Source organism: Elaeis guineensis, chromosome 15 (genome assembly GCF_000442705.2).
Source record: "Elaeis guineensis isolate ETL-2024a chromosome 15, EG11, whole genome shotgun sequence".
In the NCBI taxonomy this organism is placed as follows: Eukaryota; Viridiplantae; Streptophyta; class Magnoliopsida; order Arecales; family Arecaceae; genus Elaeis; species Elaeis guineensis.
In genome coordinates, this window is record NC_026007.2 from 64639840 (window position 1) to 64660990 (window position 21151).

A 21151-nucleotide genomic window follows, 5' to 3' on the forward strand; every position below is an offset into this window, starting at 1 on the left:
ATATATGTATGTGCGTGTGTGTGTATATATAGCTGATGTAGTAAATATATCAACTTTTCAGAATATTTTAGTAATGAAATAAATGAATTATGGTAAGAATAAAATCTTACAACAACTCTGTCGTTTTTCATCAACAGTTATCTCAACGAAGCATGGGTGATGCAGTGCAAGCATCCACTCCTCAAGGGTCTATACCACCACCTATTATAAAGGACCCGTAACAATTCAATGACCTGATTCGACAGGTCCAAGCATTGGCCAACACCATCCAGCATTTACAGCAAACTACAAAGCAATGACAATCCCCGCAATATGCTCCTCAAACTGTGCCCTTTTCATGTAGCCAGCAAAACTGCTTCTAGAGAATCCCCCTCGAGGTGAGCATTCTTCTGCTCTGATCAATCGACAATCATCGTCCCATTAGGATCCAGGCATAAAGAATAATGCCAACATTCTCTGATCTCCTCCAATGGAGATTCGACCTTGGGCTACTCTCCGTGCCTCACAAAATCTCGTCGAGAGGAGGACCTCGAGCAAAAGGTCCGAAAGATCGAACATCATCTGGACGAGATTTAAATGGATAGCCAAAGGAATGACGACATCTTTAGCTTAAATTTTCAACCATCTTTCTCTTGATCCATCCTCCAAGAATTGATTTTGGATTGGTTCAAGATGCCATAGATAGAGCATTATAAAGATTGAGGATCAGGGATATCTTAATATTCTACATACTTTTCTTGTGCATCTATTATTTTTAAAAACTATCTAATATTTATTTTATAAATATAAAAAAAAATTACTATAATATATCTAAACATCCTTCAATAAAAAAATTTTCATCGCTAATAATCTATAATTTATACATTTATAAATTTTTTTATTTTTTTAAATATTAGTGATAAAAATTTTTTATCGTAAATGATGGATTATTTACGTTGAAAATAGATTTTTCATCGCACATACATTTTATTTATGATGAAAATTGAGTTTTCATCGCAAATAATTTATAATTTTTAAATTTTTAAATTTTTAAATTTTTCTTATTTATTAGCGATAAAAATTTTTCATCATAAATAATAGAGTATTTACGTCAAAAATTGAGTTTTTGTCATCAATATTCGATTATTGATGACTTTAAATTTTCATCGTAAATAATTTATAATTTTTAAATTTTTTAAATTTTTTATTTTTTTCACGTATTAGCAACGAAAATATTATGTCATAAATACTAGGATATTTATGATGAAAAATATATTTTTTATTACAAATATTAATTATTTATGATGTAATATTTTTATCTAAAATAATTCATAAATTTTAAATTTTTTAAATTTTTTATTTTTTTACACATATTAGCGATGAAAAATTTTCATCGTGAATAAAATATATTTGCGATAAAAATTTAAATTTCATTATCAATAATCCATCATTTACGATGTAATATTTTTATCCTAAATAATCTATAATTTTTAAATTTTTTAAATTTTTTATTTTCTTTCAAATATTAGTGACGAAAATTTTTTATCATAAATACTTGAGTATTTGTGATAGAAAATAACTTTTCATCATGAATACTTCCATATTTATGACATAATATTTTTATTTCAAATAATCTATAATTTTTAAATTTTTTAAATTTTTTATTTTTTTTACATATCAGTGACGGAAAACCATCCATCGTAAATAAGATATATTTATGGTGAAAATTTAGATTTTATCATCAATAATCAATTATTTACGACGTAATATTTTTATCATAAATAATCTGTAGTTTTTAAATTTTTTAAATTTTTTATTTTCCTTCAAATATTAGCGATGAAAATTTTTTATCATAAATACTTGAGTATTTATGATCGAAAATGACTTTTCATCGTGAATACTCCTGTATTTGTGATGTAATATTTTTATCGTAAATAATCTATAATTTTTAAATTTTTTAAATTTTTTATTTTTTTCACATATTAGCGATGAAAAATTTTCATTGTAAATAATATGTATTTATGATGAAAATTTAGGTTTGGTCACCAATACTCTATTATTTACGACGTAATATTTTTGTAGTAGATAATCTTTAATTGTTGAATTTTTAAAATTTTTTATTTTTTTTCAAATATTAGTGATAAAATTTTTTTATCATAAATAACATGTATTTACGATGAAAATTTAATTTTTGTTGCAAATACTTCAATTATTTATGATAAAACTATGTTCGTCGCTAATAGTTAAAAATTTAAAATTAAAATAAATATTTTATTATTTGTGACGATTAATTTCATCACAAATAATGTATATTTACGACGAAAATTTTTTTTCGTCGCGAATATGAAGATATTTATGATGAAAAATTATTTTCATCGTAAGTAAATAATTATTAGCGATGAATTTTAATTTTCATCATAAATATCCTTATTTGCAATGAATTATATTTTCGTCGTAAATAAATTCATCATAAAAAGTGACATTTCTTGTAGCGCTGACTTCTGATTATATATGGACACATTCTTTAAGATAATAAGAGCATTTCTTCATGCATATGGTGGGGTGTTCCTTGATATATAGGGCACCCCTCCATATAGTTTCCACAAAAAAAAAGGAAAGAAAAAAAAAAAAAGCTAGGGCACCATGTTAATTTTGAAATAAAAAATCAGAATTACTTTCTTTTCTTATCATTCTTAAGGAGAACCCCTTTATACAAGTCATGTTCAGTGATTTTAAAACTTCTGTGGTAATGCTACTACAAAGAAAGAAAAGCAAATGAACATGTTCAAAGAAAATTCACTAGTTCATCCATAAAAGGGAATTACCAACAACAAAGTGTCCTCAATCAGGCTTACCCCGCCCACATCCATATAATACTGATAAATTGAAACATAGAAGACCCTCTCCTCGAGTACACATATGTTACCACCCAACCTCTACTTTTCATGGCAAGATCTGTCTAAAGGAGAATTTGAAATTGATTTTAGCATTAGATCGTAGGGTATTTTGAATTTCATCTAGGATCAGAGTTGTTAGGATGGTCGCTGATTATATATATCCATGGCATATTTTTGTCACGATTATTCATGGGAATAAGTTAACTAAGATAGAAAATAATTCTTCCTAATAGAGAGATTTTCAATCATATATAAAGATCCAAAACAAGAAAAAAAAAAGAAAAGAAAACTAGAGCTGAACTACTATCATGGAACCTTGTCAGGCTAAAGGTCCAAATCCAACTACTATCGATTTGTGATCACCCACAGATAGATCCAATTGTAATGTCCCAAGATCTCATCCTTAATACTACTTAGAAAGTGTTGGAGCTAAATACATACTGATACGGATTCTCATATGAGTTCTTACCTATTATATTCATGTTTGATAAAGAAAGAAATAAATATATTATCTTTTATTACTTTTAAGATGATGTGCACCACAAGAGTCAAAAATGTGTTGGCATTGTGTCTCAAGATGATGCACAATCTCTTAAGTGACCAACTCAATAGGTTTTAAACTCTATACCCTAGTTCTTAGCTAAAAGGAACATACTTCAATATATGAAAATGATGCGAATTTCTCTTTGCACACCAAGCTTTGCCATTGAATTCTTGTAAAGGTAAGGAATAAAGAAATCCTAGGGTCAATGTAGTCAAGCCATTACTATGGTCCTGTTCAAAGTCATGTGTTCAATGAATGTCCAAAAGCAAATTTGATTATTCATAGGTTTCACTATTGTTATTTCTATAAATTTTGTAGAAAGAATGCCCTTAATTTTTTTTAAAAAAAATATTTTTATTCATTTTGAGGGGCCATTTATATTGGATGCCCTTTATCTTCATCATCACTAGTTGAGGAGGATATAGCTTGTTATTGCAGGCAAGGGCATAGTAGTTTATTGTAAAATGGAACAAAAATATCAACCTTGAAAAAGTGAAAAATAATAATTATTTATAGAATTTTCTTCATATTATTATTTTTGACAATAAATACAAGTTGAATCCTTATTAGTTAAATGAAATAGTAATTACTGATGTAAGCCCCTTATATGCTAGCTAGAAAAGGATACTATGCCTTGTTCGGACACATTCACTTGTCAATGTGATATCTCCTTGAGGGGTTCAATATGCATTCATCTCATTCTCGTGTCTGTTGAAGATTCTTGTGACTCAAATCATTATAACCTTGTTGGTCAAGCTTTTTCCCAGTAGTTGCTTTAGAGCATCTCATTCTTCATATATATATATATATATATATATATATATATATATATATATATATATATATATATATATATATATATATATATGCCCACACTTCCTAATATGACTTAAATTATGTTGGACATCATGAGATCCGTATTGTCAGGTTTGCATGTATTTCAAATAATCAATGACATAGTGAGAAATTAATTTGGATTAATTATAATTAATTTGCATTAATTATAATTAATTTTATTTCGATAGTGATCAGTTTCAGGAATTTCAAATTTTATGTGGGAACCCAGGGGCCCATTTTTTTCCTTGTATTAGATGATTATTTATTTTTTCTTTAAATGTATTGTATCTTTTTTTTGATGGTGGGTTATAGTATCTTTTACCATTTTATGTAACTTGTACTATGAGGGAAATTTATTGAAGCTTTGATTGAGTCAAAAAGGTCTAAATTTGTTATCTCACGTTATGATGCAGCATAATTTTGCTAGTTAGATGAACTTTGTTCGGGAACACTTCTTAGTGGGGAAGCATCCACTTTAACATTGATAATGATTTGAAATGCCCTTTGTATCAATAACCTAGCCATTTGATTCTTGAGGGGGTGGTGGAGAAAACAGAATCTATAGTCATTGTCGTCAAACCCCTATCTTGACACTACAGAAAAAATGGCCATTAACGACGCTATTAATGGTCATTAACGACGCTTTAAAGCGTCGCTATTCGGCTTTACGACGCTTCGAAAAGCGTCGGCAAAGCGTCGACTATGCAAGAGTGGAGACGAATATCGCCGACGCTTTGTAAAAGCGTCGTTATTTTTTAACGACGCTTTAAAGCGTCGTAAATATTTACATTAACGACGCTTTAAAGCGTCGTTAAATTTGTCTTAACGACGCTTTAAAGCGTCGTTAATGTAAATATTTACGACGCTTTAAAGCGTCGTTAAAGACAAATTTAACGACGCTTATAAGCGTCGTTAATGTAAAAATTTACGACGCTTTAAAGCGTCGCAAAAGACAAATTTAACGACGCTTATAAGCGTCGTTAAAGGTTTTAAGAGGAAAAAAAAATACAAATATTATTTAAAAAAAAATAATACAATACATTCCTGTACGAAATCATATCACACCTGTACAATACAATAAACATGTACAATCACCACATTCACATTCACACCTGTACAATCACCATCATTCACATCACCTGTACAATATAATAAACATGTACAATCACCACATTCACATTCACATTCACACCTGTACAATCACCATCATTCACATCAAAAGCAAGCTGAAATAGAAAATTTAATCAAACCAAAAGACAATATTTTATATAAATAAAAATAAAGTACTAATCGTCCATTACAATCAAGAGTAATATAAATAAATATAAAAATACAACAAAAATAAAATAACATCAATCTGCAGGCGGATGGTCGTCGTTGTCTCCACGTGACGTGCCGCTATCTCGACGGGTGCCTGATATGCCAGGAGCCTACAAAAAATATATCAAAAGCATGATTTGCATATCTATAAATAAAATATATAAATCATTAAATTAATACAAAAATATATATTTAATATTATGTGTTTACCTGAGATGAACCATACATCTCTAATAAAGATGTAAGGCGATCAATCTGTCCCCTCATGGCCTGCATCTCGGCACGGCTCTGTCGCATCTCCTCCATCTCAGCGGCACGACTCTGTCTAATCTCCTGTATCTCCGCCTCGAGTCTGCGAACGCGTGAATCCTGAGCATCTGTTGCAGCATGCTGCGTATATCTACTAACCTCAGATAACTGAGTGGGGGTGACTCCTACTCCATAACCCCTCACTCGGCCGTAGCGCTCTGGTCCCATCAACTCTGTGAATACCTCGGCCTCGATACGGCTCTGCTGCGTAGATGCTGCGGACTCGTCGTCACGCTCCGCAATGAGAGATGTAGCCCTCTCCTGTATTTTTTTTGAAAACAAGAGTTATACATTAATAGCTAACAAAATTAAATTTAAATCATTGCAAAAAATATAATATTAACAATGCCGTACATATAAATCTCTCGACTCATCTCGAACAAAAGTACCATCCTGATGAGTATGAGTCATCCGGTAAAACTCCACTTGTCCGGGTTCCCTCCCATGCTCATCCTCCTACACAAATAATTTCAATTTTAAGCAAACAGTTATGATAATTTAAAAAAATATATGAGTATCATGATACAGACATGGTCCACGATACATAATGATATTAGTTATATAAATATTTGAACATAAAAATTAAAAGTTAATTATGAAAGTTTAAGGAACATACAAACTCCTATCGGAGTCGTGCATAACTCTTCGACCCCGATGTATGAGGAACAGACTGAGCTGCTCGTGCAGCTCTACCAATAGCAGAATAAGTCTGTAAAATAAAGTAAAGAACTTGTTATATATACAATATATAATAAAAATTAATATTTTTATAAAATATTTAAGAAAAAAAGATAATAAACAGATAATATACCTGTGCCCTCTCGGAGAACCAGTAATGAACCAACTCCATCCACTGATGAGGGGGTACATCAGGAGGACAATTTCTAGCAACCTCCTCCTCTGTCATACCCTGTCTCATATAGTCCTTCTTCAATTGTGCTTTATATTCTTTCCATTTGCGGTTGAGAGACTTCATTACAAAATCATGAGTGGATGGAGGGAGAACAAACTTGCTCTATAAAAAAAAATGTTAAATGAAATAAATTATATAAATGATTAACAATTAATATACAGTATGAACATCAATTCATTACCTCTATAACTCGGAGGAGCTCAACTTTGTACGTTGGAAGCATGTCATTCCATTTTGCATAGCCCAACGGACATAGCTGAGGCCTCCGAGCAACAGTCCCCAAAAATGAAGTCAATAAGCAGGCAGCTTTCTTAATTGGCTGACCTAGCTGATTGCACTCCACAACAATCCTCTCGCCCTCACGCATCTGCCACACATCTCGTACTACTGTGGGTCCGCGTCTGGGGCGTACTCTCCCGGATCCGTCTGCAAAAAATACATAAAAGTAACTATATCATAAATATACATAAAATGGAATAAAAAAAAATTACATGAAAGACAATATATACCCTGCACGTGTATCTCATCATCTGGCTGATGAACAGGAGGATCGTGCTGTGCTGATGATGAAGGACAGGGCTCAGAATGCTGTGCAGCTGAACTGGCCTCAGGCTGCTGTGCTGAAGAAGACGTACCGACCTCTGTCTGTGAAAACTGGAACTGCACACCAGCATATCGTCCCCTGCGATGCATGATGTCACCTAGCATTTATATAAATAAAAGGTAGAATCAGTTAATATATGGAGTAAAATAACACAATAATTAATGCAAAATATATACATCATAAATAATTATTACCAGTAACAATCAAGCAGTAGTGTTTTCTTCGAATTCTGTTCTAACCAACGTCGTCGTAGCATTTAAATCATCAGCTGGCACAAAATTGTAGGGTATACATTGTGTATAAGTGTCATCGTCATCATCCTCCACTTGGTTTCCCATATCATATAAGTCTCTAGGTTTTGTTTTGATGACAGTAAACCAATCTTTATCTTTTGCGTCTTGTACATAAAATACTTGACGAGCTTGAGATGAAAAAATGAATGGGTCATCCTTCAATAACACACCAGTGTGTATCAACCTTGAAAAATTTACAAGTGTAAATCCATTTGCATCTTGTTTCAAACCCCTTGGTGAGTTTATGTCTATCCAATCACATCTAAACAGTACTACTTTAAATTTTCTATAATAATCCAACTCATAGATATCTTTAAGTGCACCATAATAGGATTTTCCATCCGCTTCCACCATAACACCGCTATTCTGTGTTTTTCTAAATTTCTCCCGTTCTCTAGTATGAAATTTAAAGCCATTAATTATGAAACCATTATATCTATTCACAATCTTGTTAGGTCCTCGAGCAAGAGCTATTAGTTCATCTGACTTATTTGTCTCCATCATCTTTGATACCTAACAAAAAATGATATGACGAAGTGCAGTTGAGTTATCTGATATTAAATATGTATCAAAAATTAATATATCCAATAATTAAATATAAATCACACCTGATTCGAAAGCCACATAGGGAATAACTCGACCAACCATCGCTGTTCAATCCTTGCATTAGGACGAATGTTATGATTGGCTCGTCTCTGATAAATTAAAAATTCACTGCATAAAATATAAATATATCATTTAGAACATTATATCTAATATAAAATTTAAATTTTGATGTCATTCCTTAAATATACTAACCTGCGATGGTCAGATATTATGTCACTATGAAGTAACACATAACGATGTGCTTGTGCTAAGGATTTTTGATCAAGTACAATACCTTCACCTCTTCCCAAGAATTTTCCAGCAGTTAAGAACTTATACAGTTCTGCATTCTCCACAAAGTCATTATGCCGTTGAGGTCGACTAAAAATAGTCTCTACACCTTGAAGATATCTTGAACAAAATGTCAAACATTCATCCGCAATATATGCTTCAGCAATCGAGCCTTCAGGATAGGCTCTATTTCGCACATAATCTTTAAGACGCACAAGATACCTTCAAGAATTAAATATTTATTAAAATATCAGTATGCTGTTGTTTCTAATAAAATTATCAAAAGATTTAAGGTTTGTAATAATACCTCTCAATAGGATACATCCATCTATAATGTACCGGTCCACCAACTTTAACTTCTGAAGCTAGGTGAACGAGCAGATGTACCATAATAGTGAAAAATCCAAGAGAAAAAATCTTTTCCATCTGGCAAAGTGTAATTGCAATATCCGATTCTAACTGATCAAGTTCCCGAGGATCAATAACTTTGGAACATAATGCCTTGAAGAATGACGATAATCGAAGTACAATTGTAACAACTTATTTCGGCAATGACGATCTTAAAGCTATTGGAAAAATATCTTGCATCAATATGTGACCATCATGACTTTTAAGATTTGAAAGTTTTCGATCCTTTAGATGCACACATCGTGAAATATTCGATGCATATCCATCGGGTACTTTGATACTTTTCAAAACTCCCAAAAAATTATCCTTTTCTCGAGCAGACATTGTGTAACATGCAGGAGGCACATAAATTCTATCATTAGCAAGCATTTTAGGATGAAGTTCCTGTCGGATACCCATTTCTTTTAAATCAAGACGTGCCTTCATGTTATCTTTGCTCTTTCCATCAAGGTTTAAAAATGTTCCAAGTAAATTATCGCAAACATTCTTCTCTATATGCATGACATCAAGATTGTGCCGAATAAGATTATGTTTCCAATAAGGTAAGTCAAAAAAGATACTTCGTTTTTTTCATAAATGTTTACTTGGCTGTTGTGTAGATGCTATCTGTGTGTCTTCCTCATTTTCATCCTCGAAATAATTGTCTGGATCTTGAAACAACTCTGCATCTATAGTACTGATACTGACTTCCTCTGGTAACCCTTCGTGCACTGAGCTTTCAACATTATCCCTTCCTCTTTTTTTAGAGGACTTTGAGTGCTTACCATAGCTGTAATTCATGCCATCCATTTGTCTATGAACATCAGTTCCAGAAGGTGGAATAGGGGCACATCCCAATTCTATAGTACCATCAAACAAATCTTTCTGAAATCGAAACGGATGATTTGCTTCCAACCATCGACGATGTCCCATGTAACAAAATTTACCTCCATGTTTTAACCAAATTGAATGTGTTGAATCTCCACAACAAGGACATGCGACCCGTCCCTTTGTACTCCAGCCAGATAAATTGGCATATGCTGGAAAATCATTAATAGTCCATAACAAAGCTGTCCGTAGTTTAAATGTTTGGCCGTTGGAAGCATCAAATGCATCAACACCCTCCCACAACTGTTTCAATTCCTCTATCAAAGGCTGTAGAAAAATATCAATATCATTGCCTGGACCCTTATCTCCTGGAATAACCATTGACAAGATAAGTGATGATTGTTTCATGCACATCCACGGTGGCAAATTGTAAGGTATCAAAACGACTGGCCAAGTGCTGTAGGTAGAACTCAGGGTCCGAAATGGATTGAAGCCATCAGAAGCTAAGCCAAACCTAACACTGCGAACATCAGAGGCAAAATCAGGATGCCTATCATCAAATGCTTTCCATTGAAGACTATCTGCTGGATGTCTCAACATTCCATCCTTTGTACGTCCTTCATGATGCCATCTCATTGATGAAGCTGTTTTTGATGATGCATAAATCCTTTTCAATCTAGGTATAAGAGGAAAGTAACGCAATACCTTGGCCGGTTTCTTTTTACTCCGCGTTGCATCCAATTCATTCAGTACATCATCTCGATCTTCTTTTTGTGTTATCCATCTTGAAGATCCACATACATTGCATGACTCTTGATTAGCATTTTCACCCCGATATAACATACAATCTTTCGGACAACTATGAATCTTTTCGTATCCAAGATCCAATTCCTTTACTACTTTCTTGGCTTCATAATACGATGGTGGTAAACGAGTGCTTTCTGGAAATGCATCCTTTAATAACTTGAGCAGCATGGTAAAACTCTTTCCAGACCATCCATTCAAATATTTTATATGAAATAAATGTACAAGAAAAGAAATCTTAGAAAATTTTGTACAACCCGGATATAATTCTTCGTCTGCATCTTTCATTAAGGTGTGATAACGAGCTGTCTCATCATTAGATGTATGTATGGGCTCCTCAATATGCATACGTTCCGTATGCGTACATCCATCAAACATCCCAACTGTTTCTTGTATACTACTGGATTCTCCTAAATTTTGAACATCAAATCCAAAAGCATCTGTGATCAAACCCCTTATATCATCATCTCTTGCAGAATTGTCTTCTAGGCTAGTGGATCCGCAATGAGTCAGGGGTTGGTTACATGATGATGGCAACATAGATTCTCCATGAAAAATCCAGTCGGTATAACCTCTTAAAAAACCATTCCATACCAAATGTTCTTCAACATTTTGTGAATCTAAAGAAGAACTATTTACACATTTCCGACATGGACATAAAATCTTTCCATTCAAACTACTTTTCTCCATACCAAATTTAATGAAGTCATGAACTCCATCTAAATATTCTTTACTATTCCTTGGTTTATTTATCCAACTTTTGTCCATTGTAGGATAAAACTGACCGAACTTGCAATTTATCTAAAAATAAAAAAAAATTATACAATCTATATTAATGCAATGAGTAAAAAATATCAGTCATTTCATAAAATCCAAAAAAATAACAGCTAGATAAAGTTTACATAGTAAATGCTTGCTATCATCAACTAATAGGTAAAGAAGGTCCTATCCCATTCAGAAAATGTATTAATTCTATAGGTCAATTACAAAAATCAAATGATATGCAACAAGAGCCGAAAAAAATTTCGGCAGCATTTCCCCTTAGTTCTTCCGTATAGGAAGAACAAAAGGAAAATACCATCCGAAATTTTTTCCAAACCTCTCAGCATACCATTTGATTATGGTAATGACCTATAGAATTACTCACATTTTCCAAACTGTCCATACTGGACAATCAATTGATCAATGTACATAATTCTTTTATCCGTACAAAAATAAATAAATGTACGGATATAATAGAATATGTACATTAATCAAAAGACGGGTCTATGTTTCGATGCAATGTAATTTTTTTTAAAATTAATTCATAATTAATTTGATTTAATACCTGATATTAACTTGGGGAGTAGTGGACAAAGAAACTTGGCCCAGCTTAATCCAGATGCTTAGTCTTCATCAGTCACGAAGATAAGGATAACGTAGGCCACACGATATCAGGGTCCAGCCACATAACGAGCGCCACATGTCAGATAAGCAATCGATCAGGATTCATGAAACTATGAAATTATCCATTCATCAACCATGTATCACAACCTTAATTAATTGTACTACATATTTTCTGGTGAACCTCGTAGAGAGATACTAAGAGGGTGTGGTTGTAAATTGATCTAGCTCTATATCATTTATTTTATGCTACACAGGTTTACCATATTTGATATTTGATAACTGGTTGTAAATTGATCATGTACAACCAGTTGTTAACCACCAAATCCAAAAGAGTATGACTTGCATAATTTGGAGCACAGACATACATGAAGTACAAGCCTACTCACTAAATCAAAATTTTCCTGTTACACATATTTGCATTATAATCCTTGCACAAGCACAGTAAAATAGAAACTTCAAAAGAACTATATATAAGCATGCCATTGATCAGAGGAAACAAACACAGAGAAGATTCTGGAAGACAGAGTGAGTGAAAAATAGATGCAGAAGCATAAGTAAGGGGGATTGGTAGCAAGAAGAGCAACATACTCACCGATCAAAGAGATTTTCAGGGTCCATCCTAAAATGTCAGGATAAATTTCACCACACTTCATAAACATTGCAGTAAAAAAACTTTCATTAATGAATTCAAGGTTTCATGTATTTAGAGCATGACATGATGACGGATGCTAAACAAGATTAAAGTATGATTTACAGCAGGAAGGTTGAAACAGGCCAAAATGAAATATAATAATACTATCATTGATCCAAAGAGACTAAATAACATCATCCACAGAAAGTAACATAATGACAAATAGATGAGTCATGCTCAAGTAATCACAAAATAATCAAAACACAACACTGCTAACATCATACTTGTTTCAAAATGAAAGAAAACATGGATTTAGGACGCCAGGTTTTGTGAAAGAAAACCATGCAGCACTAATAACGTCATATTGTTTTTAACTAGAATATTATGAAGGTGTAACTCTAGAAGATCATAATATTAGCATTTGTATTTCGTTACAAAAGAAAAAAACTACGAAATACAGATAACTCCAAAAGTTCATTATTTGTTTTCCTTATATTAGGCAGTGTATCCTTTCATCTTTCGTTCTACATTAGCGCTATATAGGCATTAAATAGCAATGTGTATCACAACATCATGGTAGCACATCTCCAGTAAATTAGAATCATAAGATTTGGTATAAAATTATCCCATCTCCCTCTCTTGCATTAGATGAAAATGAACCCAAATAAAGGGTTTTGGAATCCTTTTATGACCCATTGCCGGCCCAAACTAGTCAGCAACTACCAGATCAAACTTTCTATATAAGCCGATACGGGCAACATGAACCATACTGCAGAATACACACCTACTTGAAATGGAAGATGAGTCACATGCACATCGCACATGCACAAGGCAGACATGGACATGCACAGAGAGAAACCAATTGATGGACAACTTGCACCATCAAATTTCAACAGAGAAGAACTCTCTCACTTTCCTAGACCTAGGCGTATCAAAACCAGTCATGTGAAGATCTCCTCACACTCCCTAAAACCTAGCATCCACAGCAAAGAATTCTAGACCAAATTCGGAGCTCCAAAGAGAAGAACTCGCAATGTAAATCCTCTGTCCGTCTTTCTAAATATAAAGAACCCTAATTTCGAGCTTCCAAGCTCCACAATATCAACTAATTAAGAAGAAATACTAAAGAACAAGGGAATTATACCAGAATCCACGGATATCTCATCACCTTGAGGATTCAATTTGCGGATTTCTCGGATTCTGGGGTTTCCAGGCGGTGGATCCGATGCTGGAGCTGGATCGACCGGAGACCGCGTCGATGTTCGATGACGGAGAGGATTTCCGCTCTGAGAAATGGTAAACACATATTAGATGCGATTACCGGTCATGACACAGGGAAGGAGGGAGGGGGAGAGAGAGAGAGACCGAACCTTTGGGCCGAAATTGAATCGGTCGAACACGAATCAGTCTGCGCCAAACAAAATCCAAGCAAAAGTGCACGGCAATCGAAGGGAATCGTGATGGGAAGATGGCCGCCGGGAGGGGGGAGGGGAGGAGGGCCGGTGGGGTGGCTGCTTCCAACGGACGGTGTACGGCTTCGACAGCGCGGGTGCGGCGTCGACGGACGCGGCAGCAGAGGGGAGCGGCAAACGACGGTGAGCCGTGGACGGCGGATGCGCGTGGACGGCGGGCGCGGTGCCGGCGGCGGAGATGAGACGGGGTCGGCGGAAGAAATTAAGGATGGAAAGGGCGGCGGTAGATGGATTGGGGCACGGGGGAAGAAGGGTATTAAACGAACCTATCGACGCTTTTTAGCGTCGTAAATTACTGTACAAAAGCGTCGGCATTTGCTTTATTTGACGACGCTTTTGCTAAAAGCGTCGGCGTTCAACGCCGACGCTTTTAAGCGTCGTTAAACGACGACGCTTTTAAAAAGCGTCGGCAGGTCTGCGCAACTTGCCGACGCTTTCCAAAAGCGTCGGTAAAAAACTGTCGCTACATGCCCTTTTCGTTGTAGTGTGACCTTTTTGAAAATTGTTTATGCATGTTAGTGAAATTTTAAAGCAAAATTGGTTTCCAATAGATTCTACCACTTCTAATTTTGTAGATAAAATCTGTCGTCTAACTACTATTTATGTGTGGTAGTCATTTTTAGAACGATTTTCTTTCTCACAGATGAAAATTTTTGTGTCGGAACTCTCGTTTTGTAGGGGGATCTTTTTACTGTCATTTAGGAGGGACATGTCTTTGTTACGGTTCCAGTCCAACTACAAGAGAATAAGAATCATAAACTATTTGTGAAGTGCACAGGGCCCAACTTCAAGCATACTTCACCTTTCTGATTCTCTTGAAAAGAAAAATGTCCATCTCTTAATCCTATACTTGGAAAACCATGTACATTGCACTTGTAGAAAAGTATGTTTTTCTTTAGAAAAGGATTACTTTATTCATTACTCAAAAATTTTATACCATCTTGATGATTGATCTAGCAAGCCTTATTGTTCAAGGGCATAAATTCTAGTAAGATCTAGAATAAATGCTTTTGCAAAAGAAAGAATATAAACCTTTTTCCTGAAAATTAGAATTAGTAATTTTTTTACAAATTAATTTTATATTATTATTTTGATAATTGTTACCCTTAAATCCTTGTTTGTCTCGTAATAGCGAACCAATCACTGTGTTCCTAAAGAGCACACCAATATTGTTTGAATATGTATCCACCATATTAATGTAACATCTCCTACACATCTGGAAAAAAATTGGAAGGCCTCATAATTAATATTTCATAAATAAGAATTAACGAAAGTCCATAAATAAGGTTATCTACCTAAGGCCAATATTCAGCATGTTAATTACAAATCCAATAGTTGAAGAGTTTTTTATCACATTCAAAAATGACTGCACATATTCTTGTGATAAGATGATATGACAATGACTCCATATATTCTTGTGAATATATATATATATATATATATATATATATATATATATATATATATATATATATATATATATATATGTGAAAAATGATTTTGAGAAGGAAACTATAGTTCTCCTATGCAATCTTCCGTCACCACAGCTTCTTCTCCGATCTCCCAATGGAACCCCCTTATGTTCATTTCCTTCAAGGCTCATAAAGCTCTTTCAAATTATCCTATTTATAAAAGATTTTCTCTCTACTAGGTATTAACAATAATTGTAAACTCCTACATTGTAATTACCAATTAAAATATGGATCTACATCTCTTATTTTGATCTATTTAACTTTTGAGACATCAGTTCTCGTATATGCTAGAAGATGAGGGGTGTGTGTGTGTGCAAGGGGATTAGTACCATCGCAAGGTTAAACATTTTAATATTACAAGTAAAAAATACATATACTAATTTATATTAAAAAATTTAAGTTGTTGAAGAAAAAATTAAATTGCGCTATTCCTTCGTAGAAAGTTGATTTTCACTTATACATGGACATGGACACGTTCCTTAAGATAACAAGAGCATTCTTAATGAATATGGTGGGGTGTTTCTTGATATATAGGGTGTCACACCCTGAACCCAATACTCAGGTTGGGCATGCGATGACTGCACACTCTCTAAGACAAGCCGTAAAAAATATGCAAGGCTTGAAAACTTCATTACAACCTCAACATTTATAATGATCAAATTTTATAATAATTGATAAAACTTGTATAATTACAAATTTAATTTCTTCAATCATTCGATCAGATATCAATGATGCTCTATCTATGCATCCATTCATCCACAATCAAAGCCATAGTCAATCATGAGCATCCTGTAAGTCTGAGAAGAAAAAAAGAAATAGAGGAGGTGAGCTTTACAACTCAGTAAGAATTCTCACACACAAACACTAATATAATAATCATAAATGAGAAAATAATAATGATTATTACTCATATCAATTTTATGCCAAAAGATACCACAATTCATAAATTATACATAGTAGATATTTATCTTTTTATGTAATAAATCACATCTTATAATTATCTTAGGATAACACACATCGAATCCGATCATATTAAGATTCTCGGCTCTAAACTACCATGATCACGTATCAAGTTTGTGATAAAGCAACAAAAGTGACTATCCTGTAGACTACTACAATAATCCGTGCAAAGGATAACAAAGTGCTAGTCCTGTAGACTACCACGATCACGTTTCAAGTCCATGGCAGGCAGTAAGAAAGTACCTAGCCCAAAGAACTATAGGTGCACAACTCTGAACTATCACATCACGTTACAAGTTTGTGACGGGATCTCATAAAGTGACTAGTCTAAAGGACCACGGTACTCGACCTTGAACTACTATGATCATGTTTAAAGCCCATGACAAGGCACCAATAAAATGGCTAGTCCAGGGGATCATAAGTGCTCAACGCTGAACTACCACGATCACATTTCAAGCCCGTGATAAGATATTTATAAAGTAACTAATCCATAGCACCACAACCCCACATATAGTTATACAACTTAATTACACACTTATTAGATATTTTAATTCACAATTATATTCTTTTGCAAAACTTGATGCACATGATTACCAAAATCCATCCAAATCAATATCAGTGATATGTTATACACAATTTCATATAGAATTATACATATACTTAACAAATAAGTATATAATATATAACTATCAAAAATCATATAAATTAAAAATCATCGATGCATAAAATATTTTTTATATATATTGATAATTAACGTCCAGAAACTCTTACTTCTATTCATGATCGACTCAAACGTAATAATCGATAAACTCCTCGATCTATGAACTCAAAATCAAGATATTTTGCTCGATATCTTCTTGTATGATTAGTTGTATTTTTACATAATCACAGACAAACCTAAAAATCATGTACGATTAAAAATAATAAAATTATGAAAATATCCCTAAATATCATAAGTCCAGGACCTCTCCTAGTATCAACTAAGATCTAAATTTGTCTAAGTATCTGGACCCTCCACTAGTCCAAAAGATCCCTAAAAAGAGAAAATCATAAAGAGAGAGGAGAAGTCTAGAGAGAAAAAAATTTAGAGAGAGAAAATAAGAAGAGAAACTGGTAGAGAGAGAAAGTGGAGAGAGAATAGAGAGGTGAGAGAGGGAAGAGAGAGAAACTCTCTCTCTTTCTTTTTCTGATTTTTCTTCTTTCTTTTCTTTTCTTTTCTTTTTCTTTTTCTTTTTTTTTTCTTTCTCTGGTTTTCTTCTCTTCTTCTTTGTTGAAACCGAAGAAAGGATGTTTGAGGCCGGCCACTTCCCATGCGGCAACCCCTGACGAGTGGTGGCCCCTTGTGGTGGCAGAATCACCGACGATCTGACCTTTGGTATCTGAATATGGCTGGCGGTGGTGGCTGCTCCGACGAAAAGAATGATGAAAGCGAAAATAGGGAAAGCCTTGTTCATGGAATCCGATGGCCATCCAATCGATGAGGACCTCAAAGAAGTTAGGAAGAGGAAGGGGAAAGAGGTTTAGAGGCCATAACTTGGCTCTAGCGAAGTCTTTGGTCCTCTTTCCCAGCAAAAATGATAGTGGCTCTCAAAAATACTCGATGAAAATCCAACAGAATCCCATGAATTTCATTAGCGATTGATCAAGGAGTGGAAGGTGATGCTTAGGGGAGGAATTTGAAGGTCTTATATAGATCAATTTTCAGAATTTTTGTCAGAATCCGACGAGCCCTAGGATTCTTACTTCGGATGGATAACGAAGAAGGAAACAAACTTCATAGGAGTCTGCCTCTCTATCTCATATGCCAGTCACGTGAGGTTTTTATTTTTTTTTTTGGTTTGTTTTTTTTTTCTTGCTTTAAAACTCATGCTAGGAGGTTTTAAAAATCCGGGTTATTACATAGGGCAACTCCTCGATACAATTCAAAGGAAAAAAAAAAAAGAGGATAGGGCACCTTGTTTATTTTGGAAAAAACCCAGAATAGCCTTTTTTTCTTTTCTTATCATTCTTAAGGGAAACCCCTTTATATAAGTCATCTTCAGTAATTTTAAAACATGTGCGGTGATGCTACTGCAAAGAAAAAAAAGAAAAAAAATATGATCAAAAAAAATTACTCAGTTCAGCAGAAAAAAAAAAAAAATGATTACCAACTACAAAGTGTCCAATCAGGCTTTCCCAGCCCACATCCATAATTTAGATAAATCAAAATATAGAGGATCCTCTCCTCGTGTACATACATGCGGGTGCCTAGCCGCCTCTACTTTTCATGGCAGCATCTGCTTAAAAGGAGAATCTGAAATTGATTTTAGCATCAGATGATTATAGGATATTTCAAATTTCATCTAGGATTGGGGCTGTTAGGATGTCACTTATCATAATAATTTTTTCATGGTTATTCATGGGAATAAGTTAATTATGCTAGAAAATAACTTCCTAATTAATACATAGACATTCGATCATAAAGATCAAAATAAATAAATATGTAAAAACTAGAGCTAAACTGCCATTATGGCGGGAACCTTACCGGTATAAAGATCCAAACCTAACAACCATCGGCTCATGATCAGCCACAAATGGATCTAATTATAATGGCCCATGATCTCATCCTTAATACTAGCCAGAAAGTTTTCTGTTGGAGCCAAATAAGCAGTCCAATATGGGTTCTCATATGACTTCCTACCGATTATATTCATGTTTGATAGAAAATGAAATAAATGTATTATCTTTACTCACTTTTTGGATAATACGCATAACGAGAGTTAAAAATGTGTTGGTATTTTGTGTCAACATGATGCATAATCTGTCAATTGACCGAGTCAATAACTTTTATTCTATAGCCTTGTTCTTAGCTAAAAGGAATCCGCTTAAATATGTGTCAATGATGCGAATTTCTCTTTTTCAATACCAAGCTTTGCCATTATATTCTTGTAAAGGCAAGGAACACGGAAATCCTCGTGTCAATGTAGTCAAGCCACTAATATGATCCTGTTCAAAATCATATGCTATTCAATGAATGTCCATAAGCAAAATTGATTTTTTGCAGATTTTATGATTGTTATTTCTTTGAATTTTGTAGAAAGAATGCTCTAATTAATTTTTTTTCAAAAAGTTATTCTTATTCTTTTTGAGGGGCAATTTGTATTGGATGCCTTTTACCTTCACGATTGCTAGTTGAGGATGCACCTTATTATTGCAAGCAAGGGCATAGTCGTTAATTGTAAAATGGAACAAAAATATTAAGCTTAGAAAAGTGAAAAATCATAATTATTTATAGAATTTTTTTATGTTACTATTTTTGACAATAAATACTAGCTGAATCCTTGTTAATTAAATGAAATAATGATTACTAATTTAAGCACTTTGCATGCTGGAAAAGGATATGATGCCTTGTTCGGACACATATCCACATATCAATGTGATAACTTCTGGAGGGGTCCTACATATGTGTGGGGACAAAATTGAAGAGGGATTAAATTACAGGGTTCTAATTAGTATGCAACTTTTTCTCAAAATATTTGAAGTTAACAATTTAGATGGAATTTTATATTCCAATATATTAGGAAATGTAAGTGATTGTTAGCATTTCTGACCATCTTATCACTTCCTCTCTCTGTTTGAAGACATCATAAAATATGGTACTCAGCATCCAAAATGGCTATAGATATATTTAGAAGACATCGATCCAAAATGGACAGCAAAATCAACATCAAACCTCATCAATTTTTTTTTTTTCAAAAAATCAATTCATTAATAAGGTCATTAACTATCTAATGCCAACCAGCAAGTTTTCATTATAGATGATTGAATGGATCAATATTATATTGGCGATCAAAATGGAAAATGAGACTATCATCTTCGTGTAAGTGCAGTAGTTTACACTGATGAAATCCTTAATATGGAGTTCAATGATCAAAACTTGAGAGGTTTGCTTCCTCAAATATTAGAATTGGATAAATTTTTGATTTCTTGTTTGAGATCATTACAATGCTAGCTACATCATCATTCTTCAAAAATTAAAAAAATGATAATAAAGGGATTGAATAAAATAGTTGTATCTTCACTTTTATGGCCTGACTTGAGGTGCCATTCTTATATATTCTTACAAAAAAGACATCATATAACCAATGGAGTTGTGGGCCTGCTCGAATCATGAACAAAGATATTATATTGCCTCTTTCCAGATTGTGAAGAATCTTAGAACACTTTTTTCTGGTACAAGAATATTAGAACTTCTTATCGTTTTGCTTTCTTTTCTTCCAATCAAGTTGTTGCTTAGTAGTGGCCTCTGAGAATCCCAATATGTTAGAGCTCTTCCTAGTGTAATTTCTATTATCTTAAAAATATGAGAGGTTTTAATCAAAAATTTGGAAATATGCTTTTAGAACAGTTAGTGATATTACAAGATGTTAACTTGCAGTTTTGATAATTATATTTATTTATTTATCTATTGTTTTATTAAAGAAGTTCTTGAAAAATGGATTTAAATATTATCACTTTCAAAAAAAAAAAAAAAAAACTTAAACATTATAGATGAGATATCTCAAAATAGATGAATTAATTAATAGTCTAAAAATATGGAAAGGGCATAATAACCTAGTGGCTTAGATAATGTTTTGTATTATTCTCCTTCTATAGTTTT

The 21151-nt window shown here is 33.5% G+C and overlaps 1 protein-coding gene across 1 annotated transcript; it reads right to left on the reverse strand.

Moving 5' to 3' along the window:
* Positions 1–5491: 5491 nt before the first annotated feature.
* On the reverse strand, positions 5492–8945 carry LOC140854055 (uncharacterized). The gene is made up of 8 exons (XM_073249412.1): positions 8495–8945; positions 7309–8410; positions 6981–7225; positions 6698–6901; positions 6503–6595; positions 6241–6342; positions 5788–6147; positions 5492–5687 (listed from the first exon to the last, which is right to left on the reverse strand). The coding sequence occupies exons 2-5, from the start codon at positions 7505–7507 to the stop codon at positions 6509–6511; spliced, it is 735 nt and encodes a 244-aa protein (XP_073105513.1). The 5' UTR covers positions 7508–8410; positions 8495–8945; the 3' UTR covers positions 5492–5687; positions 5788–6147; positions 6241–6342; positions 6503–6508.
* Between the last annotated feature and the right edge of the window lie 12206 nt (positions 8946–21151).

What these genes read in the sequence shown, in the direction of transcription:
- LOC140854055 (XM_073249412.1), bottom strand. Translation starts at nt 7,507, where the DNA reads ATGCTAGGTGACATCATGCATCGCAGGGGACGATATGCTGGTGTGCAG. An exon ending in TGATGAGATACACGTGCAGG is followed by an intron (nt 7,226 to 7,308) that starts GTATATATTGTC and finishes TATTTTTTGCAG; the next exon opens with ACGGATCCGGGAGAGTACGC. An exon ending in AGCTCCTCCGAGTTATAGAG is followed by an intron (nt 6,902 to 6,980) that starts GTAATGAATTGA and finishes TTTTTTTTATAG; the next exon opens with AGCAAGTTTGTTCTCCCTCC.